The 25,073-nt window shown below is 37.2% G+C and overlaps 1 protein-coding gene across 1 annotated transcript in view; it reads left to right on the top strand.

Moving 5' to 3' along the window:
- The window catches only part of LOC149925659 (uncharacterized), a 113,917-nt gene that overhangs the window by 50,498 nt on the left and 38,346 nt on the right, over positions 1 to 25,073 (top strand). The window contains exon 2 of the mRNA XM_090160272.1: positions 23,537 to 23,672. Within this exon, the coding sequence (XP_090016398.1) occupies positions 23,537 to 23,672 (136 nt within the window). The remainder of the gene's footprint in view (positions 1 to 23,536; positions 23,673 to 25,073) is intronic.

Raw genomic sequence — 25,073 nt, 5'->3', positions numbered from 1 at the left:
GCTTTAAAGATAGATTTTTTTGACGGATACCAAGAAGTATTTTCGCGATTGGTTATAAGCTACTTCTTAGAGCCACTATTTTTACTGGCTCTTTTTTTCGAAGCAAAACTAGCGAGTTCCGGTGACAGGTCTCGCCCGAGAAAGATTGATAGAGAGGAAGTATCTCTTTGGCCTCTTTTTAGAAATAACTTGACGCCTTCTAGTCAACTCCTTTCGATAAGATTGGGTTATGCAAATTTAATACGCCTAAAATAACGCGTCCAGTAATTTTCACCTAGTCCTACAATCCAGGGAAGTCATTTCAGGATTTTTCAGGAGGAGGCAAAACTTGAGCTCCGAAAAGGTTAAAAACACGGCAAATTTAATATATATTTTTGGATTTTTAATCGAAATAGCTTTTGCATAATTGCTAGTGATTTTTAGGATAATAGACAGAACATAACATTTTCCCAAGATATTCCTTGTACCAAAAGTGACATAATTACCAAAAGTGTGACAATCCCTGTACTTTCGTATATGCTAAACTTTTAATGAATGCTCGACTCGAGATCTAGTCTATGGTATTATATCGTAGGTAGATGGCGATAGCATCTCCACAGAACTACGAAAAATCCAAAAATACACTAACTTTGACCAGTGCTACTTAGTTCCTCCATTCCTCACTACCTACGAGGGGCGTTATTTGTTGGTTTTAACTTCCTTCCCTCCCCAAGGCATACTTTCTCTTCTCAGTTCTCCCCTCCCAACTTGTATTTCGCTCGTAACATTCATTATGAAATAGGTCCGATTGACACACTTTTGGTCATTATGTCACTTTTGCTTGTACTTCATCCGATTCTGGTTGGTGTTAGAAAAATTCTTGAACTTATTTACCCTGGAATCCATACCTCTAATTTAAATGCTTAATCCTGCCGTATCGCGTATGGTAAGATCACTCTGACGGCTTTGGCCCCGCCTACGAGAGAGATAATCCCCTCTGCGCGCGCTTCCCTCTCACGTTGTTGTTTGTTAAGTTAACATAGTGACGTCAAAAAAACCATCAACCACGTCGAGACGAAAATCTGCCGCGATAAGCATTGCGAGTAGAGGTATTCCTGATTTACCTCATAAAAATTCCCTGCTACAATCAATCTTAACCTTTTTAGTCTAAAGTTATTCAATATTTCAGATTTCGCTTGTTAGAAATCGATATCTTTACTCAAGGAAATTGAGTTCACGAAATTAATAATCGCCCCGCACGGGCCAATAAATGATCTTTTACACTATTAGGGCTCACCAAGAATATATGTAGGGTGCACTCTGGAAGAAAAACCACGCCCTCGTGCCTTTAATCTTCGTGGAATCATGGAAACCGAGCATAAAGTGGTGGCTACTTATTCTCCAGTATCCGAAACATATTCTTGGTGGTGATTAATAAGTAGAAAAAAATCCGTTAAAAGCAATCGTTATAGTCGCAATTACGTAGACCATTTATATATCTTATCTATCGTTATTAATAATTACTAATGCGCAATTGTCATTATCTAGAATCCAATCTGGGAGAGAGATAGTAAAAAAAAATTACAGAAATGAGCGATGTTTCTCCAATGATCGAATCTATAAACGATTAGTTTTTTCGGCTAGATTGTAGGCCTAGTGAAGAGACGCATTAATTCTTAATGAAGTACGTACAAGCACGCTAGGCGGCGCTTTTTTTCTGGTGCCAATGCGCGGGAATTAAAAGCAAATCACTGTTGGTCCCTGGACAATTTTATTAATGAAGTCGCCGAATGACACACGGCCGCGCAGGGATATCTGCCTTTTCACTAGTTCCTCGCTTCCCCTTTTATTACCGCCCCCCCCATCTCACTTCGTTCTAATTACGGTTGTTTTCCATCTGTATTTGAGGATCGAAAAAACACAATCCTGTTTGTACCAGCGTGATTGACTTAATTAAACGCGTCGCTTTCGCCAAGGGAGATTTTTCAATCCTTTTAATCTAACACTAAGAATGGCTTTCAAAATATTCTGTACTTAAGTAAACCAATTAGCGGAAGTGGGACAGTTCTTATTAGCTTAATCCGAAGTATGTAATGGATATCTTTGATACAAGCATCCATTTTATTATACTTTTTAATCACTTGAAACATGGACCTTCGTAGGTTTCAGCGGGTTTTTGAAATACCATATTTTAGTATACAGACGAAGGTGAATGAGTAGTAGTTCGAGGCCAGCTTGTGGCACTTACTGTATAAATTGGTACAAGGTTAAATATTTACATTTTCCATCTTCAGGCGGAGTAATTTCGTAGCCGTGATTCGGTGTATGCTTCCGCGCCATTTCGAGGGAAATTTACGGACATTGGAATAGCCTCGATTCTATGAACTCTCATTGTTTTTACAGTGTTCTAGATGGATATTATCAACTTTTGGTGTAACGAAATAATTAAATAAGTGGTTAATTGAAACATGGATCAAGAATTTAAGGAGACTCACTATTCAGGCTTTAAAAAGCACGCGTTAGTATACGAAAATCACGGTTAATTTTAGTTCAATGTGGTCAAATTTGGCGTCCATGAAGTCGATTTCTAACGTAGCTTCGTAAATAAGATGGAACATTCACGTTCAATTTTGATAAATTGGCGCCGTTGTTGTCGGTTAAAACATGAAGCTTAGTAAGTTTTAGACCTTTTATTTTTTAAATTGGTTCTTTAAAAGTTTAAGTAATGGTAAATAAGAATAGTGTTAAGTAACAATAACCAGTAAGCCGCGTATGGCTGAGGTTTTTTCATCAAATTCACTGGAATCCATTTTATTTCAAAATTAAAATTTTTTTATGACCTAAGCCTAACCTAAGTTTATCGCCTAAGCCCTCATTCCTTCATGCCCCGCCTCTAGTAGTGATAATTGAACAGAATTCTTGAGGCGCTTCAAAGCGGCTGATGTCCCTCAGTAAGCCTTCAGATTTAGGCCACGCCTACCGCGACAAAATATCGGGAACAGTAAGTCCCCATAGACTCTTAGACCATGATTAAAGTTTACTTAGTTTATCATTTACGCCGTAATCTTTAAAAGGCCACAACATCGTTTAAATTTTACTAACTCTGGAAAAAGGTCGTAATAAATACCGGAATAAGATTGCCTGAATCCTGCCTCCCCCTCCCCCCCCCCAAATGAAAATATGAATTTATCCTCAGAATTATTTTAGCTTCTAGTATTTGGTCTCAGTCTTAGACCGTTTACTAATTTCTGGGCGGTGGGGATAGAGGGGGAAATATAGTGCTTGGGCGCGCCATCTAACGACTGCTATAGTGAAACCAAAACGGTTTTTATCGCTTAAATTACGGTAGACTGAATAAGGCTGTGCACTAAGGCGTCCGGGAGGCAGAGTTTGTGGATGGTCGTGTGAGGACGACTACCGATTCCCCAACGGGTGGTCGGGATACTTTCGCCACGGGTGTCCCCACCCCTGTCCCCACGTATCCAACCGTTGGCGTGGCCGTTACACATATCTCGTCCTGATTAATCAGATGGTGTTTCGCCGGGCTCGGGGTCTTCTCAGACTCAATCAGCCCTTTCTTCCTTAAATAAAAAAAAGGCTGTGCACTAGCTTTTTAATATGTATAATTTATATTTATCGATTAAAATATTACTAAAAATAATTAAATAGATTTAAAATTCTATTGGTACCACAAAAAAATAATAATATACATAATTTATTATACGTAGTTTGAGGTTCCAATTTAAAGTCCGTAATAGGTCCTACATTGTACATTTCCCTCAAAGAACTGAAACTGACGAACAGGTAACACAAAAAAATCGAGAGTAAGCTAACATCTCTAAAAAGACGATGGTTGTACTTTGAGTTTGAAATAATCGGTAAGACGCGTGGTAACAATTTGCCGTGGAGTTGATACGCTTGTATTATATATTATTTATTTTAAATAAATTTATATTTTAATCTGAACTGCGATTAACGAATTTTTTAGAAATTTCATCGTTGTCCTATTCATAAAATAGGAAAATATGAAAAAATTAAATTGAATATTGATTCTTATTCAATTAAACCACAGAGCTAGGTCTAGTCAAAATGATTATCAAATTATAGTAATTTTTGAGAAACTGCATTTTGTTGCAGACGAAGAGAGGTTTCGAGTGAGATTTACGCAGTAACATCGATTTTATAATTTTGCTTATTTGAATAGTTTTGAAAAATAGAAGAAAATGTGGTTTTCCACATTTTCTTAAAGATTTGAAAAATTTCTATGTATTTCCTCATGTGATGTGTTATACATGTATTTTTTTATATATGTTATTATATTATATTTCAGGAAGAGACTATTAATTAATTAAATAATTTGGAAAGCATTCGATTAAAACTAAATACTGCTTTCAGAAGCGGATAGCAAGAGACAATCTAAATATATTTAAGAATTATTAACAGTTTCAATTGCAAATTGTATCTTTAAAGAATGACGTTCATTAATTAACTTTTAAGAAATGTCATTAATATCAATCATTTTTCTATTTAAATAACACTCTCCACTTAATTAAAATGGGACTAATTTGGTATGCAAATAGACACCCGTCTTTCCAAAAGTTCAACCATTAACATTTCGGAGCAAAAAGTGTCAAGTGTCGCTAAAAGATGGGGCTTTTGACCTCTCATATATCACGATGCAAACCCTCCCTCCCTTCCCAAGCGTTTAAATGACCATCTTAATGAAGAGAGACGTTACATTCCACAGGAAAAGTATCTTCAAACTTTCATTTTAAGTTTCTCTCTGTGGCCTTTTGGAAAACAATGTAGTAACACCCACCCACCCGCCACCATTATTTAGACAAACAACTAATTTTCAGAGCCCCTTTTCAAAACAAAGACCCTCTTTTAATTCGCAATTAAAATTCAAAGCCTGACACATTGTACAATCTTCCGTTTGAGGAAGAAGCAAAAATTCCAGCGCCAAATTTAAAATCCCAGATAAAGAGAAAACCGTAAATAGAGAGCCCAAAACGTACCTAATTCCGTCAGAGTTACTATGACAACCGAAATCCCCTCTAGATAATAGAGAATAGCCGAGGCCTAACCCGAGGCTTAGTTCTACGCGATGTGGTAATTATTTGTTACTATAACTAACACACAACGCCAAACGAGGGTGATTTCACTCTCTTTCGAAGGATAGCTCGGCCCTTTTCATCATCTAAAGATTTGGGAGGCGTATTCAAATTAAAATTTTCCCTTGTCGGCCATCCCGGAACCCCCAGGACGCGGTGATTTTAGGGAACGATATACTTAAGAGACGCTAGCTGGTATCCACTCTGCGAAATTTAATTAAAATTTCCATCTATTCCAAAATGAAAAGAGCTTCCGTTGTGGTAGACGCTAACCTCGCTCTAGCGTCGCGCGATATTCAAATTTTACGACCAATTAATCTAGCTCTCTGCGTTAGTGAAAATTCGGTTCCCAGTTTCGAACGAATAGCCTCAGCCTTATGCGCACGACTCAAACGATTTCTGAAAAACATTACAAGGGGCGAAAACTAACTTTCTCTCTGCGAATGGAGAACTAATTTCCACAACTTGTTGGCCAAATTTTCAAAACTAAATCTTATTTTTGAAATCTATAATTTTCGTATTCCATTGAACAAAAAAATCATAAACTGAAATATGAAACATCTTTTTTAACGCAAATTAGCTTATTTGGTGGTAGTAGAGGTATCTTTTTCTATTAGTTTTTTTTATTGTAATAGATATATTTGGTTGCAGTAGAGGTATTATTGTCTTAGTAGATTGAATATAGGGAAAATGAGACAGTTTTGTAATAAGAGAAGTATTTATTTTACACCGTAGACACAAACTGTTGTAGTAGAGGTATTATTGTCTTAGTAGAGGTATTAATGTCTTAGTAGAGGTAGTATTGTAGTAGTAGTAGAGGTAGTAATGTCTTAGTAGTAGAGGTATTAATGTCTTAGTAGTAGAGGTAGTGCTGTAGTAGTAGAGGTCTTAGTAGATGTATTAATGTCTTAGTAGAGGTATTAATGTCTTAGTAGAGGTATTAATGTCTTAGTAGAGGTAGTATTGTAGTAGTAGTAGAGGTATTAATGTCTTAGTAGTAGAGGTATTAATGTCTTAGTAGTAGAGGTATTAGTGTTGCAGTAGTAGAGGTAGTGTTGTTGTAGTAGAGATAGTGTTGCTGTAGTAGATGCATATTTGGTGGTAGCATTAGTCTATAATATTGAACCATAAGTTTGTCACTTTGGTGAGTATTTTACTGAGAGCTATAGTATAATGGAGTGACGTCATCACAAGAAGAAAATCTCCTCTTAGCGAGGAGCTGTCAAAAGCTACGTATGACGCGTTAGAGAGAGAACGCAAAACGGTCTTGTGAAAAGCTCTCAGAAAAACTTTTGCATGTGAAGAATAGGAAGTGTCACACTTATGTAACAATATTATACACAATTTAATAATTCTAGCTACTTGTGCAAGTTAATATAAGAAAAGTGAAAAACAACGAAAGTTAAAATGTGCACAAAAATTTTTATTTAAAATATTCGACCCGACTAGTTTCGGTCACGTTATTGTGCCGTCTTCAGCACAATAACGTGACCGAAACTAGTCGGGTCAAATATTTTAAATAAATATTTTTGTGCACATTTTAACTTTCGTTGTTTTTAACTCTTTCTTATAATATTATACACTTATGGTGGTAGAGGAAATATTTTTGTTGCAGTAGCGGTATTTTCTTCGCCTGGTAACGCACAAAATCCAGGCAACGTTTGAATGATAAACGCAACGTGTCTTATAAACTTCTTTCGAAAATTGCGTTAACCAACAAAACAAGATATGTGACAGACAAAGACTTAGGTTACGTTCGTTTTTCATAGAAATATATACCGTATGTTTATAAAATGGGTTGAGTAATGATAAGGCGCGGTGTTGCATCCACTAACAATGTAAGCCTTTCGAGAATTTGCTACGATACAAAATAGGAATATGATAGGATAGGTTTGAGTATTAGCCGATTCATAGAGCGTCCAGCCAATGCAGACTTTCCCTTATCCTACGTTTATCTCAATTGTCAATTGAACCTAGCCTTTAATACTCTCGGAATCCAGCACGAAGTTAATGGAAAAATCGTTTTGTTGCGTTGGCTCTACACACTCGCTTTGAAAGATTGGCTGAACGAAATACTCGAGTCCGCCGTGAGTTAGAGCGATGGTAGGCTGAAAACCCGCTGAAAAGTGAAAATGAATCCCAGAGAGTGAAGAAGCGGTACGCGGCAATCACACTTGCCAGTGGCCAGGTCGAGGGAATTGGCTATAGATTGAAAAAAAGTCCTCCGGGGAAAAAAACAGATTTAATGGAACTACGGTTTCTTAAAGGTATTTTTGGAATGAGTCAATGTCTCTCTCCCAGAAAAAAACCTTTTGGTTTAACGCCCTCTAGGGGGTGAAGAGTACGAAACAGAGTATCCTAAATAATTTTAGGTCATTAATTAATTTTCCTTTATTCTATATTTTTTTTCATCTAGAAAAAGGGACAAGTTGAATCAGGGGCGAGCAATAATATTTTACAAAGTCAATAAAACCATAAGTAATATAATAGTGTGATGTATGACACTAAAAGATGTCGTTTAAAAGCAATATAACATGCAAAGCAATCTTTATGGAAGACCCCTTCAATTTTTCAAATTTCCCTGTACAGTGGCGCCAAACATTTTTAAAGCCAAAGGCCAGAGCGGTCAGAGCCGCAAACGTTGGTGTTCCACACCAAATAGGTTATATTCCCTTTAATGATAGTCTGTAGTGGAGTAATTTCGTAATCGTAAATTTCAGAAGAGGAAGCTAGTTACGTCCTGCTCCCTTCATGGCAGTAAAATGCTATCAAATACGATATTACATCTCAAATTCGAAAACCACTATCTTAAAGTTAATTTTTTGTACCGATTCTTCATAATTTTACAGCGATATTTTTACTTATAAAGAACGTTTCAGTTTTCAATAAGCTTTAGCAAAGAATGTAATTATTTTTACTTTGGGTGGTCGAGTTTACCACTCAGCATGAGGGGAAGTTTTGGGAGAAAAGTCCAGGCCTGTGTTTAAAAATAAAGGCAAATAGTGGCTAATAAAGAAAAATTGCAGTGTTGTAAGTTGGAAAATTTTCCCTATTTTTTCGGAAAAATAAAAAAAAGGTTTAATTCCATGATTAGTGTAATATATGGTTTGCAAATTTAAATAAAGCAGCATTTTCACCTCATTTTATCGAATGTAAAAGTAAAACTAAACCTCTAGACAAGTTTAAACTGATTAACAATGTAACACTATTAATGTTTTGTAGTATGTTTACTGATATTAGACATTTTATATCTATCAAAAGTTAAAAACATTCAAAACCCTTAAAAAGTAATTTATGTTTCATTTTTTTATTTTTCCGATTTGCGGAAAACTTTCCGGACAATTTTCTGGAAATGTTTCCGCATTTTATTTTTCCGGAAAATTAACAACCCTAAAAAATTGCATTTCAAAGTTTAAAAAAGTAATTGGAATTAAATGTTTAAAAGGTTTATTGTAACAATGTCTTAGTTCACACTGAACATACAATGTTAGAATTAATTATTATAAAATAATTAAAAGACTATTGTAATGTTACTCTGACCATTCCTATATGCGTATATATTTGCCTTAAGTAGCCCAAATGTGAAATTCCTGTTTTAAAATATTTTTATTATTATTTTATAATTTTCTGCACCGTAAAAATATTGGCCACTAAATTAACTTTTGTCCAGGCCGGAATTTGCCACTATTTTCCACACTATTGTCCACCTTGCATATTCCACCTCGAAACACTGATGAGGGGGGGGGGGGTAAATACGCCACTAGCAAGTGCTTCAAACGTGTCGGTGGCTTCTCAGGCACTGTTACTAGCACACTTCTACAGATTACTAACAACTATCGGCGATGACTAACATTAAACAAGTTGGCAAGTCAAAATATACCTCACCTCGGAAGAGTTTTTAAATTTCAGTGGTTCTGCGGTAGAACGCTCACCTGTCGTTCAAGAGGGCTCGGGTTCGAATCCCGGCCGATTAAAAAATTATACTACACCCAATGACAAAAAGAGGGCGCTTTTGCAAAAACCTTTTCCCTGATTCTAAGAAACTGCGTACGCAGTGATTACCCTTTGCCTCGAAAATGCGAGCGCAGGCCTGACAGACAGACCCACAGACAGACAGACAGACAGACAGACACGGTGGTTGTATAACCCCTCCTAGGGGACTTTGTCCCCTCGGAGACGTAAAAATTAGCATTGGCAGAATAGAAAATGTCATCCTTATTTTATTATGTTACTTATGATAAAAGTAAACTCGGTACCATCCCTACTGATTTAACGTTAATTAATTTAACTCTGACAGCGTAGTCCCCGAGGTTTACTAAAAACGACAGCAGCGCCACTGAGTAAACCAACGGCGTTAAACGTCCCCAAACTCAAATAACTTCAGGTTTTCGCAATGTTCCACGTACGAGGCGGTCGAAAGCTTTTATCTTACAGAGGGCTAAATGGGTACTTGTTTATCCATAAGAACCTAGATTTAATTATAACAGTAAATAAATTTACATTCCGCACAGCGGGCTGTTAGCGGTTCACCCAAATAAAAACTCTTTTCATAAAAAAAGAACCAAAAACTTCAACAATAACGTAGGAAAGCCAAAAAAAAATATCGCAAAAAAGATAGAAGGGCGACCCCAAGCGGGAATAAACGAAAGCTTAATAGCCAAAGGCTTAGATCGCTGAATTGGCCCTTTCTTTTATATTAAGGGCAATTTCTAACGCGGACGAAGCGCGGGAAGAGTCCCAGCCGGTCGAGTCAGAACGAAAACCGAAGCGGAAGTCCGAAGATATACCTTGGCCTTTTCAAACAAAGGAGGCGAAATTTGGAGAACATCGCGCCTGATTTATGGGGCGGATAAATCCTGGGAAATTAATGAGCCTAGAATCAACTCTATTTTTATTCTGATATATTCTGGCTATTGCCTTTACGTTCCACCGAAAATAATCCACAAAACTATATTCGCATTGAATCCCCAATGATATTGTTTTGTTTGGTTTATATGTCTAGGGACTGGGGTTGGTTGCCAGCGATGATAAAGTTCCGAAAGCAGACATATTTTAGTTTATATTACCTACTTTTGTAAACAATACAGGGTGTTTAAAAAGGTTATGCCAAACTTTAAAGGAGTTGTAGGGGGTGAGTTGAGAAGTATGCCTGTTTTTCCCCATTTTCCTACGATGAGTTAAAAGAGCGCCTAGAGTTCGGCGTTCGATTAACTTTTATCCATTAGTAAAATAAGTTCGGCGATATTTAAATAATATGTATATAAATAACCAATATTTGAATAATAATTGTAAAATGTTTAAATAATCGAAAGTGGATAAGCCTATTATCTAAACAAAACAAACAATTATTTAAATAAATACCATTTTAATTCAAATAAATGCTTGGTTGCGTAAAAAAACATAATTAAATAAGTTAAAATTATATTCTTTTTACCAACTTTTGTTAAATAAATCGGAAATTTTGTGGATAATGAATACACAATTCCGAACACTAAGAGAGCCAGAGAGCTTCAAAGTGTGGCCTACTAGCCCCTGGAAGTAGGCTACAACAAGCGAAAAACCAAGCAGCAGGGAAATGCGAACATTAATGTTTGGGTTACCATAGGAAATAATGTTAACCAAAATAAAGAAACAGATATTTCTCAAATTTAAAAATAAAATGGCGTTTACTATATTTTGCCATGAAGCACCAGATTTTGCCTGAAATCTTATAGAATTAGTTGTTTTATATTCATACGCTTAAAGATTTTATTCAGGATATTCTGCTTCGAATCGATTCTCAGATAACAGTTGCGTTTGACCGGATAAAATAATAACGATTTATCAGATATCAGATTATCCGTATTTACGTTCAAACTTTATCAGATCAGTTGATACGAGTCAAAATGAAAACTATGATAAAATTATCGAATAAGTAGATTAGTCCATTATGAAAAGGGATAATAAAGCTAAACCCTAAACAAATTTGAAGAAATTTAGAAACTTACTAATAGCTCGTACCGATAGGTCTTCGAGCAAACAAAAAGACGCGAAACTTGGACCAAATAGGTCTTCGAGTGAAAATCTAAATTAAATTAAATTAAATAAAATAGCCAGAAATTCCAACGGTAGACGGGTTTCGTCCTATTTGGGACTCGTCAGTACCCTTGAGGGAAATCTGGCTTGCGACTATAACACTATAGAGAAACTAAGCCTAAATATTAAAAACTTAAAAACGAGTTGCATAGCAACGGAAAGCCGAATAGGGGGAGAGTGGTGGACATTAGTGTATACGCAATGCAGTCCATAGGTGGTTCCTTTTAACCTAACAAAATGAAAACTAGACAGTTTAAACCCAAAACTAAAATGAATTTATCGTAAGCCTATAGACAAGAGGTGCCCGGATATCAGATTCTTGCAAGTTATCGATTTGACATATAACCCTATTAAATTACTGACGAAATTTTAAATTTGATTTATTTTGTAGAAGATTATATAAATTAACGTAAAAGTCAGATAACTGTTCAGCGAAATGAATAATAGCAGGTTACAGGTTAGTTAAGATCGGTTACTTGGGATAGTGAATCAGATACAAGTTGAGATCAAATTGATGGGTGATGGGAACATGAAAGACTAACATGATCTTCGTAACCTGATCAATTGGAAGCACTAGACTCAATCTTCATATAAATATTAAAAATTAAAAAATCCATTTTGCAAATGGTAACTCAATTCATTTTTGGAGATAGCCATTCAAATTGACATTACGGAGAAAGTCATAAAAGTTTCCCTTTCACTTTCGACGGGCAATTCCAAAGAGAATGCCCTTCTATTTATATAGGGTTTATAACAGCAACAAAAAAGCTAGGCTCTCAATTCCCATTTATTATCGCTCGAAAGGAATCCCAGAAAGGAAATGACATTTGCGCCCCTCCGCACTAGAGGGCGCTCCTCGCGTCTGCCTCCAAAGCAGCGCGCGCACTCGCTCAGACTTTTCTCAACTCTTTATTTTTTATCTCTTTTTATTCTTCACTCGCGGTACTCCAAAAGAGAGCTCTGTGTCCATCAAATTGATAGGCTTAAAGGCGTTAATGGTATTAGCGAAACCGATATGTCAACCCGCAGACAGCGAAAACGTTTTGGAAAACCGCTCTGGTCGAGAAGCTCAGGATGGATTTAAAAGCAATTGATACTTGATTGATGGAGAAATTTTCGTTTTGAGGACAGTTGCTTCGAACTGACACTTAAAAAAATATTTCCAACGATAAAATATCTTTATAAACCACGATTTAAAATAAAATTAAGTCGGTTTTAGACGTGCACAATTTTCCATTTTGAAGGTCGAAATCGCCATTTTGAAGGTCGAAATCGCCATTTTGAAGGTCAAGATGGCCATTTCCTAAAAATCGGCCATTTGGGAACCCCTTAATTGCATGATGCGTTTCATTCGAGATTATAATCTCAACGCTATTTAACGATAACAGAGGGGGAAACCGGTACTATAATTAGCGGGGCCCGTGCATCCTAGGGCCCGGGACTGAACAAACGAGGTACACTTCTTCCGGGTTTCTCTCCTAAAAAGGATAACTATCTTCAGTATTCACGGTTCTCTATGGGGCTAAGAGTTTATGTTTTACAGGGGCCCCGGGCCCACTCTCATCGGACCTAGTTATAAGTTTATAATAATCATTTTTTGTCAGTTACTTGGGTGATATTTTTATGACCACACATTTTTGGTAATAATTTGTTTTTACCTCGCCTATTTTCCCCACCAGAGGCACTTATCATTTTGGACTGGTCGTCAATTTTACGTCACTTTACACAAAGCTATCAGTAATTATTAGGACTAGCACGGTCGCTTAAGGAGCAAAATGATAGACTGATGGTTAAGTCGTGAATCATGGGGTAAATATATGAACTTTCACTTGGAAATTGAAAAGGGCTACTTAGAGTAAAAAACAAAATGAATGTTGTTTGTCATAATGGTAAGGTTGAGAGTATTGAGGCTATCGTCCATTATCATAATCGTTCTTTGGCGCGAAACTGAAAGTTTTACGAAGAAAATCAGCGTTGAGAAGTAGCGGCGAACGTTCTCGTCTCATTTATTTCGGCAGGCTGGAGAGAAATCACTCACGCTAGCGCTGCCAAAAATATAAAACCATTTTCCTCATTCTCCAACCCCGGCTGTTTTCGGCCCCAAAAGTTTCAACCCCAAAAAATAAAACTTTACTTAACGACTTTATAATGTACCCTTTAAGCCGATGGATGCCATTGTTGTTGACGCGTTTTTAAATGAAAACTGAAATACGTCTAAAATAAAGTATTTATTTATACTTAAGGAGAATTACTATGTTGAGCTGAACAGCGACTGTCATGCTCGAATTTTCAATCGGTACGAGAGGAGGAGACAAAACCCGCAGGGCACGATTAAAAAGGGCCCGGAAGCGTGTTTTTTAGGGCCCCGTTACGATAGGGCTCATCGCCTTGAGCTTCACCTGCACTCCCTTGAAAATTCCACTTAGAACAGCCCTCGATGACATAACGGTCCTGGCCATGAGTTTCAATCGATAGGCTAACCACTTCCTCAAATTCTGTAAACCGATTACAGCGACTAGTGCTAAATCTGTAATCGATTATGTAATTACTTTAGTACAGTAGAAGCTACAGGATTGTACATTGATTACGGATAGTGATCAGCCCCTAAGTACATGACCATAGACAATATCGGTTAATGACGGTTTGTTATTTCCTACAGACAATTTGATAAGAGATAATTTGACTTTCAAATTCAAATTTCAAAATAATTACTTTCTAATACTTAATTTTATGTTCCGATGATGATATGGTAAGTCGAGATAAGTGACTTTTGAAAGAAATTCGAATTCCGAATCTTCGAATGTTTCTACATTAGGCCGAAGATAATATAGACCCCGCACCTTACATTGGAAATCATTGCCTCGCGCTTAGTCAGTAGCAATTACCTACTTCCTGACGGAACTCCGAAAAAATTAGATTCATAGTTACCAATATGGTAACCAACTATATAGATATCGTCCACGGTCCAACAGCAACCGATGAAGGACGATTTTTCGGAGGTCACGAACCGGAAGTGGGTAATCGTTTCTTTGCAAAACCGTCAATCGGTATGCTTTCTTAATTCCTATCTAGGGTACGAAGTTCTTTATTTTCTTAATTTTAAATGTTGTTTAACCTTTCTTAAGGGCTTTGTTTCACTTAAAAATTAAATAAGGGTTAATTTTCATGTTTTCCGTCATCACTATATCTTCAATAACTTTACAACCACATATCCGATTTGAAAAATGAAACCAGATTTGGTTTCCGGATTTTTGGACGCTTCGAACACGACAAATTATACTTATTTTTGCATGACGTCATTTAGGGGGGGTTTGGCTATTTCCGGCTTTGCCCTAATTGCGGTAGGGCATTTATTTTCACTGCATATTATTTTCGTGAGGGTATTCTTTCATAGAAGCCCCCATTCGGCTCTCTACTTAAAATATAAATAAAATGGCTGCCAAGAGAAAACGGCCAGAAACTTTTGATCGGGACTGTACATGCTTAAAGACAATAGCGAATTAGCATTAACAGTATAAAAAGATGAATATAAATCCCGTAAAATAAAATACGTTATATTTCATCGGATACTAATTGGTCAAGGTCCTACTATACCATCGACATTACCCCCTTAAAACCTGATAATTAATTATAACCACATGAACTTGAAAATAACCTCTACAAAACTGACAGGTACTTCGTAACATTTTTATTTTGTTTTAACATACGCGAAAAAGGTTTCCAAGGCTTAAAGTTGTTGCAGAGAAAAATGTATGGGGAAATTGGGAAGCGGAAAATGTGTGTTGAAGAATTTATCATTTGCAAGTGACGCACTCAAGCGGATTAAAACGAAACAAGACTAATGAGATGTTTTTTTGCGGGGGGGGGGGGGATGGGCGCATACTTGTTATAATAGGTTTTTCAGTAGCACCCTCCCACCGACGATAACTCTTTCGTATCCAAAGATATTTAGACTATGTTATTTATGGCGGATTAAGTTGAAAAAACGGCTTGTCAAAAGCGAATTTCTGCGCTTATACAATTTTGATTAACAGCTTGGAAGAACCTTTAAGTTCGCTTCCATAGGTTATGTTGCTGTTTCATAAATTTATATTTAATTTGAAATGTTATATTTATTTTGGAATGGTTAATTTCATAAAAGAAACAATAAAAACCTTTTTTATCTATTTGTTTGCCTAGAGAAAAATACACCATATAATCTATAATAAATACAAATATAGTTTATAAATAATTAAAGCTCCTAGCAGTTAAATTTTTAAACTTTACATCGTTAGGTAAATTTTGAGCCATAATGAGGTAACTGATTCCACGGTTCAAAGGTTAACTTTTATGGCATAAAAACATTATGGACTTCTGCAGTTCGATATTAGCCTGTCACAAAAACCTTTTAATAAAGGTGTCGCCTACTAATCAAGGCACACAAGTCACTGTTGAAGTAGGATATCCATTATTTGCATTTAAGATTTATTGATAAACCGTAGGAGTAGTATATGAGCGACGTTTTCAGTCAAGCGGATCAAAGCCAAAACACAACCATTCATTGAAAGCTATAACTTTCGCGTTTCGCCATTCCGTATATTTCGTGAAAACACGTTTACGGAAAGGATGTAATGAAAAAAACCTTCTTCCGGGCCTTTCAACGCGAGGGATCCGGAAAAACTATTTTTGCTACAGCTCATCCCAAAGCCATAAAAACAGCGGGAAAAAAAAGTTAGGGTTGTAAATAAAAATACGTACGCCAAGGCTTAACACGAACCGCATGAAAAGCGGGACTATAGAGGGAGAACAACTACAAAGATGACGCATTTGAGGTCAAGAACCTAGAAGGGTAATTCTCTTCATTTTCCCAGTTATATATAAAGAGCCTCGCGGACGGACCCCCAAAAACCCACTCCCAAACGATTTGATATAAATTTGAAGAAATAAGCTATGGACTGCACCGTGTATCATCAATAATAACATTGATGGGAACTTAGGCTTCCTATCTCACACGCCCAAAAGGGACAAATAGATTTGAAATTGTATATCCAGCTTTCAACTGCAATTTGCTACTTTATCCCGTGGCACCCCTTAAGTCAGTAGAGAAGAAAGGCGAGGATCGAATTACAGCTGTCACAATTTATGTCGAATATGTCTCCCTTCATAAGGACTGTCAACTGCTATTAGGTTGTTTAAGATGGAAAATACGATATAGTATTACACCCTCTGGCGGTAGGCTTCGAGTTGCGTAAGACTGCAGTTGCTACCCTGTAAACCAAGGCTTGTTAACGATCCTGAAGGTAGGGGTATTCCTTAATGACTGCCTGGGTTTCCTTTTTTATTCGGCTTCATATAGTATACTTTCTGGGTCGGGGGTAAATTGAAGAACAATTACCACAGAACGCGCCATCTGGTGCCCTCCAGAAGCAGCGGCGAACTCCTATTGGAAGCTAAATTCGTCCAGACTAGTAAAGTAACTAAAGTTAGGCTTAACAGAGCCTATCATCGTCCCTTTTCTTCGCAGTTAATTAAGAAAATACTATCTCTCTCTCTCTCCAATCGCGTTTAGGGAAGAGTTTGAGTCTCGCATGTTCCCCTAGAGTCCGGAATCTAAATTAGGAGCCGAACAAAAAAAACTTTGTTCCCATTGCCATTTTGCACGTTGGTGGCCGGAGTATCGTGGAAAGATTGTACACGTACTTTGCTAAATATTCCCACGATAGAAATGCTTCAAAGCATGATCCTTCCGGGTTATTTTACGTACACGGTTTGGGGACGACGCAATATCAGTAGATGTATCGTCTGTATTATATTAAGTCAGAGAGAGCCCTCTATTGTAGATGGATATAAGATCGTTGAAAATCTATATTTATATCTAAATCATAGATATTTAATAAATACGCTCGATCCACAACTCTATAAGGCGTTTCTTACGGAGGCGAAAACTCGTCGTGCATCGGTATTTTCTAGGGAAAGTATATTGAAAGGGCCATCTGTCGGTGAATGGATTAAACAGGCAATTGAAAAAAATGTCAGGTCTCGCGCTATATTTAATGTTTCATACTCTTTGGTCCAGCGTATTCGACGTTCTTAACTCAGCGTAAAATTTCTAAATTAATTCTGAATTACGTGAACCATGTATATCGCGCACGATATGGCGCTCGCATCAAATAAAGTAGGTTTATGGACAGTGGTCTAAGGTTTGCACTTCCCGAACCTTTTTTAATAACATAACCCCGATTTCGTTCTAGCTAAAAAATAATATTCCTTTACAAATAATGGATTTGGGTACATTTGTTCGAATTTCATTCGTCCAAACGGTGGTACAAATGTCCGAATGATCATTTTTCCGAATGCTGGAAAACAGGATCGTATATCCGAAAACGTATTTCATTTGCCCGAAAAATTTATCACAACTTTTGTTGGTGATTTAGTCGTTCAATTTATGTTAACTCTACTGTAGAATTTCATTTTTTCGACTAATCGTTTTTCCGTTTTTTCGAACATTAGGAATTGGTTGTTTTTTTTATATTGTTAATATAAGAAAATAGTAACATTAACGTGAACCTAACCTAACCGAACCTAAAATATCGACAACATTCAACGCAATTCCCACTTACTATATCGGCCAAAGGAAAAATGGACATAATAGGACAGCAATAAGAAATACTAATTTAGCGACAGAATTCGGACAAGTGATGCTACCGATTCGGACGAATGAAACAAACAAGTTGTCCAATTCGAACAATTGAAACATTTTTTATTTCGGTGGTTCGGACGATTGAAATTCGGACAAATGTACCTACCCCAAATAATGTATCGAGAGTACTGTTTATTTTAAAAATTTTATAGAACTCGTACCGCATTTTGAAGTGTTTACCCCAACTGGAGAATGGGGATCTAAAACTGCAGATAATTTCCCCCTTTAAATTCACTTCACCAAAACGTAATTTCGAACACAAACCTAAAACTATATTCGGCGTAAATTGCCAGTTGTGAAGGAGCAATTTGCCGATACAGTTCGAAATCGGTTTTATTTTTGTGAGAATGTCCGCCGGGAGACAGACTTTTCCAATATACTAACGTTTTTTTTCCAGCCCGTCCCCATTTTTGGAAACAAATTGAGAAAGCTGGGTTTTACCCCAACTTCATAGACTCCCCAATTTTTCCGCCTATATAGGAAATCATTAAAGGGGTGAGATAGGCAATATATTGGTGATTCATAAATAAAGTTTGAACTTCCGACGGGCCCCGCTAGATGTATAACGCGCGATTCGTCGATTATTGGAGTGGGAATTTAAGATATTGACTGCTTGAAATTTCTCTTAACTAACAAGTAAGTGCCCTAAAGCGATTTATCGCGTGTTGATGAAAGCCAGTTGTATTTACTGCCAAGCAAAGTTAAGTCTGATAACAGGCATATGGCATTCTGTTTGAATGACAGTGTTCAGTCGATAATTAATCCACAATGTTACGCGATTCTATTTCATTTTAATTAGTGTCGAAACTGCATATCTTGAAAAGCTTATAAAAAAGACGTTATTGATCAAAACAGTAATTACGAAATTAACCCGGCCACCTGTTTAAGGCATTAAAAGTCGCTAGATGACTTGGGCCTAAGCAAGATTCTGGAGGACCCCATTTTTCAAATTGTGAAATGCCAAAGAAATTTTAATAAAAAAAATGTTTTTAACATTGCTCGAAAATCCTAAACTTCGTATTTAGTCGCGTCTATAGACAGGGTAAATCTAAAACGAATAAAGACTTTTGTTTTTAAATTCAGAATAAGCTTTTGCTTTAGTAGGACAAGTGAAACTATTTGAACAGATAGTTGTAGATTAGAGCGACGATGGACTTCGCACTGGAGGTTAGAAACTTGGGTGGAGTTACAAGAGATCGTCCATAGCTTTGCCCAGGGGGCCTCCAATTAGGTAAAGACGGGCCTGATTAGCCTAGCTGATTATTATTTAATTCACCGTTTCTAATTATGTCGTTTCATTAAACATTTGTTGAAGTATAAATATTTTTCTATTGCTACAAAATTACCCATTTCAAAAGATATTTATAAACTAAAATAACCACACAGGCGATTGAAAAATCTGGGTCGTGCAGAAACATTTAGGGTCCAGGGGCAAATTATGTCATCTAGATGGAAGGTGCTAGTGTAGGGCAAGACGATGGGCCCCTATCGTATCGGACCCGTAAAAAGAATGCATCCGTGCACCTTTTCCGTCGGGCCCTGGGGATTTCCCCCCTCTGCACTGCCCTGTCCATACCTCCTAATTGCACATCCATTCTTTGATTTTTTAAACTTATCAACTAAGTTTCGAGTAGAACACGATTGATTTAGCTCATACGATGGCTTACGATTCTTTTGTTTTTTTTTTAAGAAATTAACTGCTAATTATATCGGCAATCAAAAAGGACTTTCTCGTGACAAAGATGAAGGGCCGTTTTAACCTTTCCGTAGGCCTTAGGCAAAAATCTCTAATTTACTGACTTTTCGGACCTTCGTAGGCCCTATTATATGGAATCGTAGGCCCTAATGTCCCCTAAAATTTTCGTAGGCCCTAGGTACTTTGCCTAGTCTGCCTTATGGATAAGGCGGCTCTGTAAAGATAATATTTTAAGATTAGTAATTCGGGTAGCTTTCGCGCGGATGATTGTGCAATGATAGTGACGTAATTAACTGTTAAATGCTATAACAAAATAATTATTCCTAAGATATAGCAAAATTTGTTTAGAATCGTTAAAGGCTTGACATTCAGTAGAATTATAAATCTAAGAGATTAAGCGAAGCGGAAATTTCAATTTGAATGAATCCCAGCTCGGACACTACTATTAAAGATCCTAGACAGTCTATCTCAGAATATATCTTATGTAGGCAAATTGAATTGTTTCAAATAAATCCATTTTCCCTATTCCAATTTACGTATATTTGAATTATATTAATAAAGGCCGATAATTAAATTCCATTAAGGTTTAACAGAGGCGCAAAGGCTTAATAAGTAAGAGCTTTCGGTCGTATCGGATCGTGTCCGGATAAGATTCAATCATTTGAAACGCGAATAGGCTTAACGACTTTTCGAAAATGACATATTTTCTCATCTACTGCTAAAAATAAAATGGGAACTGGGAAAAAATTAAAACAAATTAAAACTTCTCTTCCTGAAAATCGCCGCTCTCTAACGAACCAAAAATTTAATTTAGCGATAAATCTAGCGAAAAAATGAGTAGGTAGGTTTTAAAAGAGTGGAATGAAATGTTGAGGCACGAACTTGGGCTGAGTTTAATTTAAAAATGGGGGAAGGTGGAACCAATGGCGCCCTCCAACGACAAAAAAAGGCAGTTTAAAAATAATTTTCGCGTCGCCCCGGTCGCCCCTCCTCGATAATGAAATGGGTAGGGAAATTCCTACTCTTTTATGATTTATGGAGAGTGACACCTAAATAGTTGGCGAGCCTACCGTTATGGGGCGCTCTAAACGTAGGAACTACCGGAAGACGCGTGACCTTAGTAAGCGGACAGTATTGTTGAAAGTGGGTATACGAGGTCCGCGCTCCTTCTATCAGACTTAGATTAAAGTCGCGGGTGAAGTTTACTGCCACCTTACGTGCTGGCGAAGTACGCATAAAAAAGGCTTTGGGAGAAAAAGTAATTAGGGTTATGTGCAGACACGAATCTGCAGCCAAGGCTTTTCCTTTTCCTATCCTTTGCGTAGTAAGTGGGACTATTTTCTCACGCCTGGTAGTTGTTTACCACGCGAAGTCCCAAATGGGAATTGTTAACTTGCCTATTGTGTTATCTTTATATGGGCAACACAAGTGCTAATGAAATGATCATACGACCTCGGCCACCGAAATTCATCATTTTACATGTAAAATAAGTTATCTAAATACGCGAGGGGTAGGGACTTAAGAAATCAGATGTACAAATTAGGTAATCACGATAAATCACTTAAGAAAATTACCGGAAATCACCGAAACATTTGAAGTAATCACTATCCTTCACGGAACAATTGTGTTTCTCTGTTATATTTTCCTCACTCAGCAATCTGATTTCAAATTGTATCTTATTCATTATCTCAAGTAACCTATCTGAACTGATTTGCCATTATTAATCTTATCAGATTCAATAATCTGATCTATCGTAACAAGAGTCCATACCTCTACTTGGAATGCTTATCCTGCCGTATCGCGTATGGTAAGATCACTCTGACGGCTTTGGCCCCACCTACGAGATAAAAAATCCCCTCTGCGCGCGCTCCCCTCTCACGTTGTTGTTTGTTAAGTTAACCTAGGAGCAACAAACACAAGGAGAACGCAGCTAGCCTTTAAACACCCTAACGAAGGGTTGTGTACGAATTTCATTGGACGAGCGTCACGAGCCTTTACGATGAACGTTTTACGGGCGGGGGGAAGACAATTTCCGAATTTTCCCCTTCCGACGGCAGCAGGCGCTAAAGCGTCTAGCCAATGAAAAAGGTACACAAGAAAATCCACGACTTTTGACGGGTTGCGTTCTCCTTGTGTGGGGTGTTGTGTTTGTTGCTCCTAGAGTTAACAGAGTAACGTCAAAAAACCGTTAGTCACATCGAGATGAAAATCTGCCGCCATAAGCATTCCAAGTAGAAGCATGGATTCCTGATCGTAATTATAAACTCGGTTCAGATAACGCAACTGTTATCTAAGAATCTGTTGGAAGTACTACTGCCGGGTTGCCACAAAAAAATCCATTTAAAATTCCCTGATTTTTCCCTGACCACTTTTATAAATTTTCCATGATCTTTTTTTAAGTCCAAAATTTGTCATTTTGGATCTTAATATTTTACTTTTTTATCAGAGTTTAATCTTTTTTACTTCAGCTTTTATTTCAGTGTAGGTGACTCTTCAGGTTATAGTTTAAATTATATGACTTTTCACAAATTCTTAAAATTTCCTGACTTTGTAGGCCTACGTCCAAATTCTTAAAATTCCCGGACTTTGTAGGCCTACTTTAAAATTCCCTGTTTTCCCTGACTAGCTAAAGTATTTAACGCGGTTACATTATATTAAAGTTTACAAAATGGAAGCTTTAATAAATTATAAACAGCTGCGTAGCAAATAGTTTTATATAAAAATAAATAATAGTTAATTACGTCTTTAACAAGGCAAATGTCAAAAACCCACATTAAATTCCCTTAAGGCGAAGACTAAATAGGCTAGAAATGGTTCAAACGGCCTATCCAAGTGTTCCAACCATCTGTAAGCATCCTTCGAGGTGTGCTTATTTTTGAGTCGCCCACCCTTTGCACAGAGTGAGGCGGTTCGAGGTAATCCAGTAGCCCTAGATTTACAGAGAAGGAGAAAACTGATCTCTCATGGCGAGCTCCATACTTCGTTACGGCCTATTTATAGCGTTATCTGACGTGCAGCGTCCCGAAAGGCAATTTTAGATATTTCTTAAGCATGAGCGCCTTTAATAACCGATGTATAACGACGGGATATCGACATACAAATAGAGAGCTACCGCGCGTGAAAAGGCGAGGCTTCGCCTCGAGCCAAATACTAAGCCTTGGCTCGCCTGGAATCCGGATTCCCTTTCAATAACGAATCCAGGAAATGTCGCTAAAGCAATACACAAACCATTCGCCTCGCGATCTCGGGCAAGGTTTCCCGAAACATTTTAGTCGAAATGGCGACCGTAGAGCGGGAGTTTACAATAAAATATAAAAATGCAAAGTGTCCCCCAGTCTCCTTTTCTACTTCCATCTAACGGTGAGGATGGGGACGCGATTCAACGCAATAAATATTTATGAATGGAAACCTCGCGGTGGGGCGTACGCCCATGCGGCTCTTCACTACACACTGCTATAGGGTTAGAATGATGATGAACGTAAATAGCCCTCGAAGGGGGAGAAGGCTCCGTTTACATAGTCGCATTTCCGCATTGCCGAGGTTTATATTCGGGCCTTGGCCGCGTCCTCGTGGGTAAAAGGCTTTTGCGACGGCTGAGAATAAAATTTATGTCCGTCCACCGAGACTCCCCTCCAAAACGTGGGGTACCCGCGAAGAACAATCGCGTGCTCGGGGATCGTTTGGAGATTCATGCACGAATTGTTTTAAATCCACGATTAGGACGAGATTTCTTGCAAGAATTTCTCTGTAGACCGAACCACCGCATTCGCGATGTGTTTGCAATATTAAAGCATTTTTCACGACCCGTAACTAGCCTTCCTCGCTCTTAAGCTAGCCATAAAAATGTTTTACTGTTGGTCCTTTTGGTTTATAACGACGGTGGGGGTGCTTTGCTGATTTATCATTTTTCGCGTCGTTTTCAGGCTTAGCTAATAACGACCCGTTCTTGCGATTGAAAAATTTAAATAAACGCGTTTTATTTTCTTTTCGTAGGCTAACCCCAATGAACTTCTGCACGCCATGGCCGCCCTCTACGATACCTGTTTACCGGACATTCCTCTTCAAAGTATCTACCGACTTCTTGTTTCCGAAGGATGCAGGACCATTTTTCTATTAAGAGACACCACAGGTATTTTTTCTCGCCAATAACTCTCTACAGGTCCGCTAGGGTAGCAAACAAGATTCCGTATAACGCTAGTCGGGAAGAAGAAAAGCTTGTGGCCTACAGACACTAGACAGGGGGTTCTTTCTTCAGCCAGACCTTTTTATTTCACCGTCAGTGCACCCCCGACGGAATAAGGACCTCTTGACTATATTGATTATCGATAATTTGTCACTGGCCAGTGGGTTGAAGGCATTTATACAGTTACACCTGTAAAATATCGACAGGAAATGACAATATAAAGAGAAAAAAAAAGAATTTTTAGCCTCGATAGGTGGCTTTCAAGCGACACCGCGAACCCTAGCGGTGAGGAAAGAAGAAGTAAATAAAAAGAGCCCTATTTTGGAAGAAACTGGTTCGCGAAATTTTTCACAGAGCGTAATTTAAAATTTAGGTTTTTCGGTGCATTTTTTGCGTTGAGGAGATAAACAAAAATCTACATTTGGGAATAGCATTTTTTAGGCGGAAAGCTCTTTTGTAAATAGACTTTTTTCACTCTCAAAAAGTCAAGCTTCAAAGTTACACTGTCTAATGCTTTTTTTAAGACAGAAATTGAAATATTCATGATTTTTAAAAAACAACTTTTCAACCCAATTTTTAATAACGCAAAGAGATGTTTCGCTGTTTGGGTTTCTCTTAGTCAAATTGCTTTCCAAGTTATTTATCATTTTTGGACTCTTTGATTTGTATTTAAATCGTAAATGTTTATTTAATTTTAGCAGTTTCAGAGAAATGGTGAAAGATATGAAACTAACCGCACAATTGCTCAGGCTTTTCGGAAATACCGAAATGAATAATTTATTAAATAAACGGAATAAATTTAGGGTTTTATTCCCGCATTTATAGATTGTTCCAAAAATTTTAAAACCGTTTAAGAAATATTTTAACCAGATTGAGGAAAATATAGATCGATTTACAAATTGCTTACAGGAAATCAAACATTAACAGCAAAGTCATTATAGGTTCGATTTTGGCGCTTTTATTTACACTAGATGGCGACAAATTAAACGTTTTGTCTAGTGTTGTAAGTCGGAAAATGACCAAGACCTTTTTTCCGGAAAATTTTCCGTATTTTTCCGAAAAAAAATTTAATTCCATGATTAGTCTAATATATTGTTGACAAATTTAAATAAAGCGGAATTTTCGCCTCATTTTTTCGAATATAAAAGGAAAACTAAACCTCTAGACTAGTTTAAACTGATTAACAATGTAACACTATTAATGTTTTGTAGTATGTTTACTGATTTTAGACATTTTATATCGATAAAAAGTTAAAAACCTTTAAAAAGTAATTTGGGTTTCAATTTTTTATTTTTCCGATTTGCGGAAAATTTTCTGGAAATTTTTCCGCATTTTATTTTTTGGAAA

The sequence above is a fragment of the Leiobunum rupestre genome, chromosome 10, assembly GCF_980474605.1.
Source record: "Leiobunum rupestre chromosome 10, qqLeiRupe1.1.hap1, whole genome shotgun sequence".
In the NCBI taxonomy this organism is placed as follows: Eukaryota; Metazoa; Arthropoda; class Arachnida; order Opiliones; family Sclerosomatidae; genus Leiobunum; species Leiobunum rupestre.
The sequence above is the reverse complement of the archived record's forward strand: the minus strand, read 5'-3'. Positions and strand labels throughout refer to the sequence as shown.